Here is a 13,022-nt window from a genome sequence, read left to right on the forward strand (position 1 = left end):
TCATAGTCGGCTGACAATCTGACATGCATCCATGAACATACAAACGCACAAACACAAGCACACACACGCGCATGAAGCCGAGCAAAATGTGTAGCATACTTATCTGCGCCGGCTGCGTGCGTGCTTTAATAATGCCTGTTATTCTCATAATATGTTAAACAAAGATAGGCTGTGGGAGTCTATATGAGGACAGAAGAGACTGGTCAGCAGTAACATCAGTTTCATGACATGTGCATATGGCAAATAGGTTTCGCGCTGGTCAGCCACCGACAAGTGTGTGCAGAGGGGGCGGGGTTTGAGGTATGTTACGTGGCCATGTTGCCGTCATGTGCGCTTGTGTGTGTGCTGCCTATTTGTTAGGCCGTCATGTTATTTGATATGTCAAAGTTTTTCGACACTTAGTGAAACATATTTCAGCGACGTGCCTTCATCCATATTTAATTGTTTTAATGCCGACTGCGCTCAGCCCAGCCAAACGCCAAGTGTTACCCATTTGCCGAGCAAATCAAAAAGAAACGAACAAAAATAATGCACAGAGGGCGAGAAAAACATATACAGTAGACAAACAAAGTAAACATTATGGATTCATTTGGCAAAAGCCGATGTAGCAATATTTTTGGCAGGCGCGTACTGAGAGGCATCGGGCATCAAGCATACGACAATTTTTTAACGCATAAATATGCGCATAAATTCATTTTACTATCATTCTTTTGCTTTGGTTGTAATATTTTTTCTTGTTAAATATATATATATACATATGGAAAAGCTGATTGTTGTCTTAAAAAATTCATTTTTGAAAATCAAATATATAATTTAATGTTGGGCATTTGATATGTTTTGAATTTCTATATGTTTCTTAATTTCTTTCATTTCACCATAATTTCTGTATTTTTATGCAAATTATATTTTTATTTATGAGTTATTAAAATGCAAATTATTTAGGATTTACAATATCTGACACTAAATCAAAGCTTGCAAGTGCGCAAGGATTTCTGTGAATTTAACTGCACAGAAGAAATTAATGGAAAATGAATATGTCGGAGTGCGAATTATTATTATCCATTCTATAAAGGTTCAGAGCCCAGCGAGTTTCGATGTGTATCGCTTTTCCCTTTGTATCCCTGACAGTTCTAAGCAAAGCGACAATAATGCTTCTAGAACAGTCGCAACATACAACTTCGTTTGCTATTCCCAATCATTGTGAACTACCAAATATTTGGACATTCCCAATCATTATTGTGACAGTCTACATGCAACCACACAGACATTCCTTATGCGCCGACAAATATATATGAAAAATCTAATTCCATTAGTTTTTAATTATGAACAGAGACCGAAACCGAAGCGAAGCCTATTTTTTTAATGAGAGGCAAATAAATAACTTGGCTTCAATCAATGCATTTATTCAACCTTATTGGATAGATTTTGGGTAGAGCTCAAATTGAAATATGTATTCATATGAAAATATTTACGTCTTGCAATATTTGTATTTGAAATTTAAAATTTAATTAAAATGTTAAAAATATACGAACCCTAAAGCGTGCTTTTTTGATGCTAATTATATTTTATTTTACTAAGCTTATGCTTATGGATTGATCATGCTTAACTTGGCATACTAAAATGTTAAGTTTCGTTCGTGTTGGGCGGACTGTCAGCTGCTTGGAGAACAAGGCACAGGCCTCACTGCCAGCCTGGCTCCATTCTGTAGCTGTTCTTTTTTAGTAATTGCTAGCCTAGACGGCAGTGCCATTATATCTATAATATTCCATCTCTATACCAAATATGACGATAGCAAATTGCAATTCCAGCCGCAGTAGCCATTTTCTAGTCATCCTCTGGAGCAGCCATTACTTTAAACTGTCACTCAAAGTCAGGTTGTGTGTTTGTGTGTGTGTGTGTGTGCGTGTGTGTCTGTTGGCAGCTGTATAACTATGCGTGCAGGGACAATTACACGCATTATGTGCGCCAGAAGTGTTACACACACACAGACTGCGGGAGAGAGCGGGGGCATGGATACACTTGCGGCGTAAGAACAAACATTAGTTTTACTAAACATAAATGCTCCTATTTTGTCACATAAAGTGTCAACAGTTGACAGTCTCAACTTTGCACAATTTACGACGTTTGCTGGAAATGGCTTCCACTCTGCCGTAGCATGCAAGAACGTACAGTTGCCAATTCACATTTACATTACAATCATGCACAATGGCCGCACAAACACAGAGAGAGAGAGAGTAAGAGAGAGAAAGCGAGAGAGGGAGGGAGAGAGAGAGAGAGACACACACACACACCTACTTAGCATAGTGCACATTCTACGAGATACAAGCTGTCTGGGCGGTCAACAAACCGCACAACAGCTGCGCTCATCTTGGGCGTTGGGCGATGCTTAAATTAGCCTTATTGTTTGACTAGTCATTTGTTATAAAACGACAGACACATCACATTAATTGCAAATTAGATACGTGAAGCATTAACTAGTTGTTATTATTATATTATATGCAGCTACATGCTCTAACTGTAGCTGTCTCTCTGTCTGTATGTCTGTCTGTCTGTCTGTCTGTCTGTTTGTGTGTGTGTACGTGCGTGCAGCCAGTTGCTTGTCACGCGTTGATTGAACGGCCTCAACCAGTGCGGACAGCAGCGTAATTAATACTACTCAAACAAATTAATTAGGCGTCTCCTCCAACTGAGATAATAGTCCAGCGCCCCAGCGCATGTGGCAAAAGTTATGGCGAACAGGCGACAATATGACATCGCAATTGACGCTAAAAGAAATCAAGTGATCTGAGCATCAAATGAGCATCAATTAACTTAAATATATCCTGTACAAATCAATTCAGAAGCATTTAAACGTTATTTATCCATTTACGATGCAAAAAACTATACTACAGCGAGCTGCTTTGTTCCCAAGTTACAAAATACAACCGATCTGATCGTTCGTTATGCGTGATAATTATATATTTATGGCGGCTGCTTTAGCCAAAAGTATTTCATATGTGGATTCAACGCAGGACCATGAGTGTGGGTGGAAAATGCGTTTTCTGAAGTTTCTATAGCTTTATAATGTACAAATTATCATGCTTTGTATTTTATATTGTAAACACTCAACACTCGTACTTTCCGGAAATTATTTAAAAGCTTTTCGACATCTAAGGCACATTCAGACTATGTGGACTGTGTACGTGTGTGTACAGCATAAAACGTTCTCAATTAACATGGGATACTTTCTGAACAAGCCTCACGCAGCTACGAAGACGGCAAATTGCGTATGCGCCATGTTCTTCAGAAAGGCTTGCAGCCAAATTATGGGAAAACGTTGGCCCGACCACAAAAAAAGCAGAAAAAATACAAAAAAAAAAAAACATGTGTATGTGTGTGTGTGCGTGCGTATGATGGCATTAAAGAGATTTGCCGGCATGAGGTGTGCGACGTGATGTGCATTGAAATGTTGCCAACAGAATGTTAAAGTGAATATATTGTAAGTGGCAAGCTGTCGACCTATGAATACCCTAACCAAGTCGTATGATGATAGTGATAGGCGGTAGTTCGAAATCGTAGAAAAACAGGCGTGAGTTCACTTGCGATCACATTTCTAAGTAAGTCAAAAAATGTTTTTTAAAATTTTCTATTAAATAGGCTACAGGTTTTGTAACAGTATTCTCCGTTGCAACAATGGAGCGCATCAAATTGCAATCCTCAGATGGGGAGATCTTTGAGACAGATGTGCAGGCAGCCAAGTGCTCGATAACAATTAAAACGATGCTAGAGGATTGTGGCTTGGATGAGGATGATAATGCAGTTGTGCCCTTGTCGAATGTTAGCTCGAATACTCTGCGCAATGTTATCCATTGGGCGGAGCATCACATGGACGATGAGCCGTCACTTGACGACGACGATGATGAGAGCTTATCGAATGGGATGATCAGCAGCTGGGACAAGGAATTCATTAGCAAAGTGGATCAGGCCATGCTCTTTCAGCTAATGCTGGCTGCCAACTATCTGGATATCAAGGGCTTACTGGAGCTCACCTGCAGAACGGTGGCAAAGATGATCAAGGGCAAGACATCTGCGGAAATTCGGCAAGTCTTCAATATACGTCAGCATCCGTTTGATCATGGGCAGTAGCTGCTCAGCTGCCCAGTTGCTCCGCTGTTTGGTTAGTGTATTTAGTTTTGCCGGCAGCATGAGCAGGTACAGGTGCAGGAGCAGGAGCAAAAGCAGAGGAAGTCGAATTCCTGGTCTTAATTTGGCAAAAAAAGAGTCTTGGGTAATAAAGCGAATTGTGGCCGCATTGCCAAAAGACGGCAACTAAACGCATATATTCAACGCAATAAAAGCAACCAAATCTGTTGGAAGCTCTGCATCTTATCGCTCGCATAGCATTCGATTTACACTCAAACACAAACACACACCCTCACAACCGCACACCCACACACCCACACACACAGCGAAGACACCCACACGTATAAAAACAACGCACAATTTTTGTTTTTGATGCTGCAAAGAACCGGAAACGGATACAAATATTTCGTATTTTTTGGTATTACGGACTTCATCTAGCCGGGATTTGTGGCATAAACCAACAAAAGCCGGCAAGCGAGCAGGTGTTGGAGCTTCAGTAAAGGACAGCAACAGCGGGGGGTTGAGCTTGTCGGGGTTGCGCATAAATGTAGACAAATTGCGTAAAAGGCACGTCCACACAAAACATCATAAAAATTACTTTAAAATACAGACAGACTGAAAGGAGAGCATACGATTTCCTGCTGCAGACATGACTGTGGTTATGACGCAGGATATAAACCCAGTCAGCCGGGCACCCAAACAGACAGGCAGGCACAGAATCGCATAGGCGACTATGTGAGAAGTGAAAGGTGTGAAGTAACGAGTGACGAGTAACAACCTTAAAGAGCGTCAACTTGCTGATAAATAAAACGAAATATTTCTTTGACGCACTCTTTGAGTGATTGCTGAAGGAAACACAAAGCAATTTGAAATTGACAAAACAAAGGGTGAAGGCATATTTCAAATGTTTTGCGTAACGCTGACCTTGAACTCCGGAACTGCGGCAGCGTAAATAATTTGCGCCGAATGATGTCATTAAACAATCAGCGGTTGCCACGCCCACGCCCACGCCGCTAAAGTCATCTCAAGTGTGACAAATATTGTTGATGCATACTTTCAAGCTATAAAAATCACTCATACGCAGCGTGTTCCCTGCCCGCCTTCACTCCTGCACACCGCAAGCGCCAGTTACTTTTTTTCTTCTGTACAATGCTATATCCATTAAATGCCAAGTGCAAAGTGCAACAAAAGTGCTGCAGAAATGACAGTATGAGTGTGTGCGTGGGTATGTATGTGTGCATGTGGGTGTGTACTAAAAAGGCAAGTATGTAGCAAAAGCTTTAGACACACGTACGCACACATACAGGCAAGGCGCTATAGAGAGAGACTGAGAGGGAGCAAGAGAGAGCAAGAGTGGGCAAGAGAGAGGGAGCAACACACACTAGAGACCTGGAGGGGTTTTGGTCTGGGGGCTTAAGGCGCTGCAGCTGCTGCCATTGACAATTCTAAAGAAATTTATGTTCGAGTGAACTTAACAAAAAGATGTGCAACTGCAGAAACACACACACATACGCAAACACAAGGCAGACGCCCACATATAGCAACTAGGATGAGTACTTGGCTGTTGCTTTTGCTGACCTGATTGCTGTTTAGCTGATAAGCTCCCGCATCTCGCGTTACCCATGAACCTGCCCCTAACCCATGCTTCAACCCGGCACAGACAGCCTGGCAGCCTGGGGGCAGCGCAGGCGTCACTTATCAAGTGATTTATGTTTGTAATTTACTAGTGCACTGCACACAGGGAAACACTACGAGAGGCACAGTCAAAGGGAGGAGAGAAAGAGCGAGCATGAGTGAGAGCTAGGCGTGGGGATGGGCTAAAGAAGTCCCAAAAGTCTGCAATGGCAAATTGTCAAACAATGCGATGCTTTTATTAGCCAAGTCAAAGCAAAGTGAACTGCCAGTGACCAGCGTGCCTCCCAATCCCAATTCTAATCCCAAACCCCGGTCACTGTCCCTAGACATCGCACATTACTATTACTGTCAAGTGCCTCGACTATGCGATGCGAAGCGACGCGACGCGACGTTCGTTCACTGCAACAGCCAGAGCCAACCCGCGAAATGTTATTAACTGGCTCTGGGATTCGGCTAAGGCTTGCAACTTAATTAGCAGCCAACACCAAACACAATGATATCTTCAGTTAAGTTGTAATCGCCGCACTGTACGGCAGGCAGGCGGCAGCCAGCAGGTTACCAAAAGTTGACCGTCATTAGAGCGCAAGAAAGCCCAACTTCTTTATTTTTATTTGTAATTTCAAGTTCTTGAAAATAATTCAAGAAAGAAGGCACATACTCTCACATAAAATTATCAGAGAAACCCATCGAGCTGGGGCATTTATCTATATCCAAAGGAGCCCTGTCAAATTAATTTCTAAATGTAATGCATTTCGACTTGATTCGACAAACATATAACATTTGACTAATTCATTTCTATTATTATTAATTTTATAACTAATTTAAAGCATACATTGAATGCCTAAATTCATCTCAATGTTATCAATTAATTAAGTGTAACTGAGATGAGAATTGTGATTGATGCCACAAATCTATCCGTTCTGCTTTGGTTTTGCCGGATTTTGTCGGGCTTTAAGTTCAAGTTGACTTAATCCTTATACTCGTAACTCACTGCTCATTACTCGCTACTCGCTGCTTGCTACTCGTTACTTGTAACTCGCCACTCGCTGCTTGCTACTCGTTACTTGTAACTTGTTGTACGCTACTCCCTACTTTTTACTAGCTACACGCTAATCGATACTCGATACTCGCTACTCGTAACTCGATAATCGGTAATACTTGCTTGTTGCTAGTTACTAGTTAATTGTTACTGCGCATTGGCTAGTTTTTACTTGACTTTCCCTTCTGGATTTACTCGATATTCGTCACTCGCTACTCCTTTCTCGCTACACGTTATTCTCAACTCGTTACTTGATATTCGACGCTGTTTGCTATTTGTTACTCGCTTCTCATTCGTCTTGTTACCAAGTGATAGTTACTCGTTTCTCGTAGTTTGCTGTTCATTAGCTGCTTTTTACTAGACCTTCACTTCTGGCTAGTTACTCGTTACTCGTCACTCGTTACTCAGTTACCAGCAATATGGCTTTGTTCAGCTATCTGAGCTTTGTCCCATATCCAGTTTCTCTGCTTTTGTGTACTTTTGTCTAGTTGAAGCTGCGCGCGATTTGCTCAAATCACAAGTAGCAGCATCTTCGCTTTTCCACTCCCCACTCACCGCTAGCCTTGCAATCAAAAACCGTTTGCAAATTGTGGTGGGCGGGCGCTCTGAATGGGCGTGAGCAGCTGTTTGCGGGTAACGGCACTTTTAATTAGCGCACTTCGAAGCTCACTTTATCAGGTGCCGAGCACAGAACAGCGGGCAGCGTCAACGTCTGCCTGTCCGCTTCCTTTTACCTCATTTCCGTTTCATCCAATTACGGCCATTCTGTCACTATTTGCATTCTGCTGGTGCAGTTATACAAACTTGCAACATTCCACAAGCATTCAGGTACAACACACACACATACACGCATACATGCCCGAATATGTGTATGCCAGCCAGCAGACCACAGACTCGGGCACAGGCCAACGACCTCGAAAAGTTTGCCAACACGATGATGTTGATGATGAGTTTTGTTGGCTTGGAATTTTTACCGTTATATATGAATTAATTTGATTTAAGTGTTGGCTAAGCGAATTCTAGTTGAACTAAAACCTGTCCATAATTATTTCCCTCACTCTCTCACATGCTTAGAAAGGCTTTTTTTTTTAGAGATTTCAGCATGCTGAAAGTTACTTAAATGTTAGCATTGTCTGCTGGTTCTCAATTAAAAGTTGCCCTGTTGAGTCCATTGAAAATCTAGCGAAAAGAAATCTCGTAATTAACCTAGGTTAAATGAGAATTTAAAAAGTTGCAAAAGAATTGCGAAAGAAATCACCCATACGCAATTATCTTGCAGTTGCCTGCGAGGCATTCCATTCACCTTATCCGTTTTATTATCCTGGCAATCTATGATGTGTAACGATTTGAAGCTCATTCACAGGCTCTAAAACAAATCATCGCCTGCCAAGTGGCAATACTTTATGGCTTAACTCTTAACTCAAGCATGGTAAGTAAATTGTAGAATTTTGAGTTGGCAATTGTCGGCACTTGCGACGCCTCCAGCGCTCACATGCACGCTTCTGCTGATGCTACCACATAATCTTCGACAGAGGCAGCAGCATGGCACTTCTGGCTAATGGCCATAATGTGCACTCATGGCATAATTTTCTGTTGTCTTGCACGCGTCGCTGGAGCTTTTGGTTTCGGAATTTGGAACTTGGCATCTCTAGCGCATAATGTCGTTCATCGGCAGCAGCCATCAGCAGTGGCTGCAAAAATCACATAAATACGCACGCAAACACTCAAGTACACATGCCTACACACACACATAAACACACACACATACACAGAAAATTGGACTGGGGCACTAAGTCAGTCCAGAAATTGGTGTCGTGCCATCATTTGCCAAATGTTTGCTGAACGTCAGCTGAGCTCAGCTTTTAGCTTTAAATGGTCCCAAGCCAAAATCCATACGCAGCAAAACATGTTCAAGTTCCGGTTACTCATACCATTGCAAAAGAAGTAAAAGTGTTGATTTCTAGAGCGCTCGACTACAAAATACTCTTGAATTCGTAAACTATCAGTTGATTTCAAAATTCAATAATTAAAGTATCATTAAATAGTATTGAGATTTGCATAGAAGGGCGATTTATTTTTGAGCGAGAGAGAGAGAGAGAGAGAGAGAAAACAACGTTCAAACATTTTAAAAATATATTATGACATTATTAGAAATAGAAAAAAAATAAACTCTGCTTATTGGGGCCACTTGCATTTCTAAATTGTTTTGCTGCAATATAATGGAGATACCCTATACAGGTATGGTATAAAAAAAAAAACTAAACACAATTAATCTTTGAATATAATTTGCTTATCTGCAAAATCCACACGTTCCTACAAACAGAAGACCGTAAAGGTATTCCATCAACTAAATTCATCATGATAATTTTTATGGGGCTTAAGTTGCAGGTTTTTCCCGTTGCATAACTGTGTACTACTTAGAACTTACATCTCGTAGCTAATTTTAATTCAGGGCATAACAAGAAAATAACACCCATACAAAAGGTTTCGCAGAATGGTATCAGCAGACAGATTAATAACATTTTCCCAAAGTTAGCTCAATGATATGGGCTTTCTAAGCAACAAATTAGCTACATAAAAGACGCGTAGAACTAGTCAGTTGGATCGATTTATTTGATTGGTTCAGGTTTGATAAGCATATTTGTCTTATATTGGTTAATCTAGCTGAATGTTATTCTTGTCTTTCGGCTGAGATTTAAATACTCGGGCTTGCTCGAATAGTATAATTCGGGGCTTTTGATTAAAAAAAATTTCTCAATAGTCAATGTAGAAGCTTAGCATTTATGAACTCACCACATCGATGATTTGCATTAGTGTTAGACCGAAACTCAATTGCAATGGATCGGATTCATTGACCACGGGCCGCTCCAAGCTGTTGTAGTTGTCCAACAGAGCGTGCAGCAAACGCTTCTCATGCGGTCCAGCTGAGCACGCTGTGAGGAAAGGAAGACAGAAAAAAAGATGCTATTAGAAACATTTATTAAGAACTTGAGTTATGTAAAATGCTGTTGAAAGTCAGCATTCAAAAATGTAATGTGAAAGCAATAAGAAATCGGAGATCCGGCTTGAGCCCACAACTCAATTCAATTTTATGAAACTGGGGCCTGTTATTGTGGTGTCTGTGTCTCTGTGCGGCAATGACTTTGCCTCGGCTCAGAGTCAGCCATCCGTGGCGGCAGTTTAACCTGCATTAACGTATCGTTGTCATTGTTGCTGTCACTGTTGCTGCCACATTCCCCGCCGCTGTTCTGGCCCCCACCAATTACGAGAATCGCCCCATGGTCTTGCGTCATCCTGTTGCTGCTGCCAATTAAATTTGTTCAACCAATAAGTGGCTTTGGTTTGGTTTGACGTTGGCAACAGTTTTAGCCCCAGCAGCTTAAGCCAGAGCCACAGCCACAGAAGCAGCACCTGGCTGCAGATTCTGCGTCGGCCGCAGCTTCTGCCACACCCCCCACTCCACCCAACCCCAGCCATTGTTGCTTCTTCAGCTTATAAAGGACAGTTACAATTCCATGCCATGGCAAGGGATTTTTCCTTGTTCCTTTTCTTATTTTATTATTTTTCTGCTTTTTTTTTCATTATTATTTTTTTGTGCAACGGCTTTTCCCATCCGTAATTGTTGGCTACCTGATATTGAAAAATATTCATAGATTGAACCTTGAACTCAAGCCAAGCAGCTTAACTTTTTTATTCCATTTCCGTTTGTGAATATGGTTTAAAGTCTGCGACAAAATTAGTCCTGCGAGAATATGGCGTCAGATGTGTGTGTGGTTGTCAAGACGCGTCGGCTCTTTAATACTTAGGCTTATATTTAAATTTTTTACAGATTTTCCTTAACATAGTTGCCGGATTCAAATATTGCTCCAATAAAGCAACTAAATACTATCGATTGCACAATAAATAGTTTTTTAAGTATGCCAACTTTTTAAATCTTTTACAAAATCAGAAAACTAATCCATTTTTGAAAGATTGTAAATAAATAATATGATTTAATTTTTCAAATTTCGCAATTTCTCAAAGTGTAAATATATCTCACTCACAACTACCGACAGAAAAAAAGAATGCATAAATAAAATGCTCCTTAAAAGGTTTAAAAAGGTTTGATATTGGTTTTCTACATGCAAAACAAGGAGCTTGAGATACCCAGTTTATATGCTGTTTATTTTATACAGTATACCTATCATTTTAATATATATTTTGAGGCTTTTATTCATTATCCTGAGTATAAATTGCCTTACAAGTAAATGTCACAATTTTTGTATAATCTCTCCCGGATATTTGAATTTTGACCTTCTTTAAACTTTTATATCTTCTAGTGATCTGAATATAAAAATAATTATTTTAAAGCCTTGTTATAGTCATTTCGGAAAGCTTTACATGAATTTCGAATTCGATTGCCTTGACTGTCAATTTGGTGCAAAAAGTACAGCATTAGGTCAATTAGGACAATTACATAAGATCCGGAATGCAAACGGAGCAAACTGCGGCGGAGCCTTGCGGTGCATATTAAAGGACAATCAGGAAGGTGGCCAGTGGCGGCACGTGCTCGCGATTGGCCAAAGTTGGTACTGCATCAGCATCGGAACGGAACAGAAATGGAATAAAATGGAATGGAGTGGAAGGTAAACAGAAACTAAATAATTCATGGCATGCTTAAGGCACATTTCCAGCTGTCGGCGCCCCATCGACTCAATTCAAGTTTAGTTTATTGATGTGCCAAAAACTTTGCATCATTCGTAAGCACGTGGAGCCTGAGCTCCGGCTACAACAGCTCCCCGAGGCCTGGCCGGGCAGAGCCAGCCCGGTCCGGGATCGAACTACTTCACAACTGCGCGCACTTACCAATACCAACAGGAACTACACCTCGTAACTGTTTGTCCCACACCTTGTTTTTCAGGCAACAACAATCATAGGCCAATAGTTTGCAAGTGCAAGCGTGTATGTGTGTGTGTGTGTGTGTGGTTGAAAATTTACATAAATTTGTCTGCTCTGTAAATATTGACAGACTTTTAATGGTTGTTAACTTATATGCGCCCAGGGCAAAGAATTTCGAACTTCAGTAGTTTCCAAGCTGTTTAAGCTTTGTGTTGACTTTATCAATATACGAGTATTAGGCATTATATTTATAATATCTATGCTTAATAAGTAACTCCCTTCCGAAGCAAAAAATATAAGATTATTCCAGAATTCGACCATTGAGGGAATGTTTTTGAATGGCTTTTATGTTAATTGAATTATATTCATGGTTTAAAAGTAAATTTATAATTACGTTTTTCCTTTCATTTATTGCCAATTGTTTGTTCAAGGCAGTACAACTAAATTTGTATATTGCAACGAAGAAGAAAACTGTTTTAAGCCTAAACGAAATGAACCCTGGCCCAGAAATGCCGGATAATTAAATAAGATATAATATAATCAGCTTAAGATATTGCATGAATAATCAACAATATGCAAGGTTAGTTATTTGCTTTCAAGAATGTAATTGACCTTGATGGCACGCACTCACACACACACACACACACACACGTACATAGCATACACAATTTGTTAACTGGGACAATAAACTGTGCAAATCACATCACGTAGGTCACGTTTTAACGTAGATTTGGCTCGTACATATGTGATTGGATTGTCCGCCGCCTTGAGGCCCAAAACTAAAACGCCTTGGGCCTTCCTCAAGAACAAGTTCGCAAAGCGGAATCGTAGCCCGTTGCCGTTGTTTAGCTGTTACGCGTGGAATACATCAGCGATTGTCCTGGCTTTATTAATGAACGCCATTAACGGATTACGTGCGGCCTTGTTGTCATTTGGACTGGGCCATAAGCGAAGCCCGCGTTTGCCACTAAAGCGCCAGCCATTAACGGCTGCACGCGAAATTGCCTGGCAAGCTGCTGCCAGGCGGTGGCCACGACTCGCTCGAATGCATGAAAAGTGTATGAATTTGCAGGGCTTCGGTCGCCTGCAAATAGCAGCAACAACAATGTAATGCCTAATTGCAATTAATTGCCCAATTAGTTGCCACGCCCACAGTCAAGAGCTGGACTTAGTTATCCAGGCACTTAACTACTTACGACTGCATGTCAAAAATTGACGCATCTGCTGTGCATTTGTTTGGCCTAAGAGTGGGCGGCTGCCAGGCCGGTTAAATGTCCAAGGCAGTGGCCCCACAGCTGCCGGCTGGCGGCTGTTTGCCATAAATTATGCATGCCACACACTTTGCGGC

General features: G+C 41.1%; 1 protein-coding gene and 1 pseudogene across 1 annotated transcript in view; one reads left to right on the forward strand and one right to left on the reverse strand.

Moving 5' to 3' along the window:
• LOC115766344 (neuronal acetylcholine receptor subunit alpha-7) overlaps positions 1–13,022 on the reverse strand; it is a 128,012-nt gene that overhangs the window by 65,282 nt on the left and 49,708 nt on the right. Inside the window, exon 2 of the mRNA XM_030710238.1 lies at positions 9,590–9,729. Within this exon, the coding sequence (XP_030566098.1) occupies positions 9,590–9,729 (140 nt within the window). The remainder of the gene's footprint in view (positions 1–9,589; positions 9,730–13,022) is intronic.
• Positions 3,608–4,351, forward strand: LOC115766345 (annotated as a pseudogene).

The sequence above is a fragment of the Drosophila novamexicana genome, unplaced genomic scaffold (assembly GCF_003285875.2).
Source record: "Drosophila novamexicana strain 15010-1031.04,08,12 unplaced genomic scaffold, DnovRS2.1 tig00001089-arrow-arrow-pilon, whole genome shotgun sequence".
NCBI lineage: Eukaryota > Metazoa > Arthropoda > Insecta > Diptera > Drosophilidae > Drosophila > Drosophila novamexicana.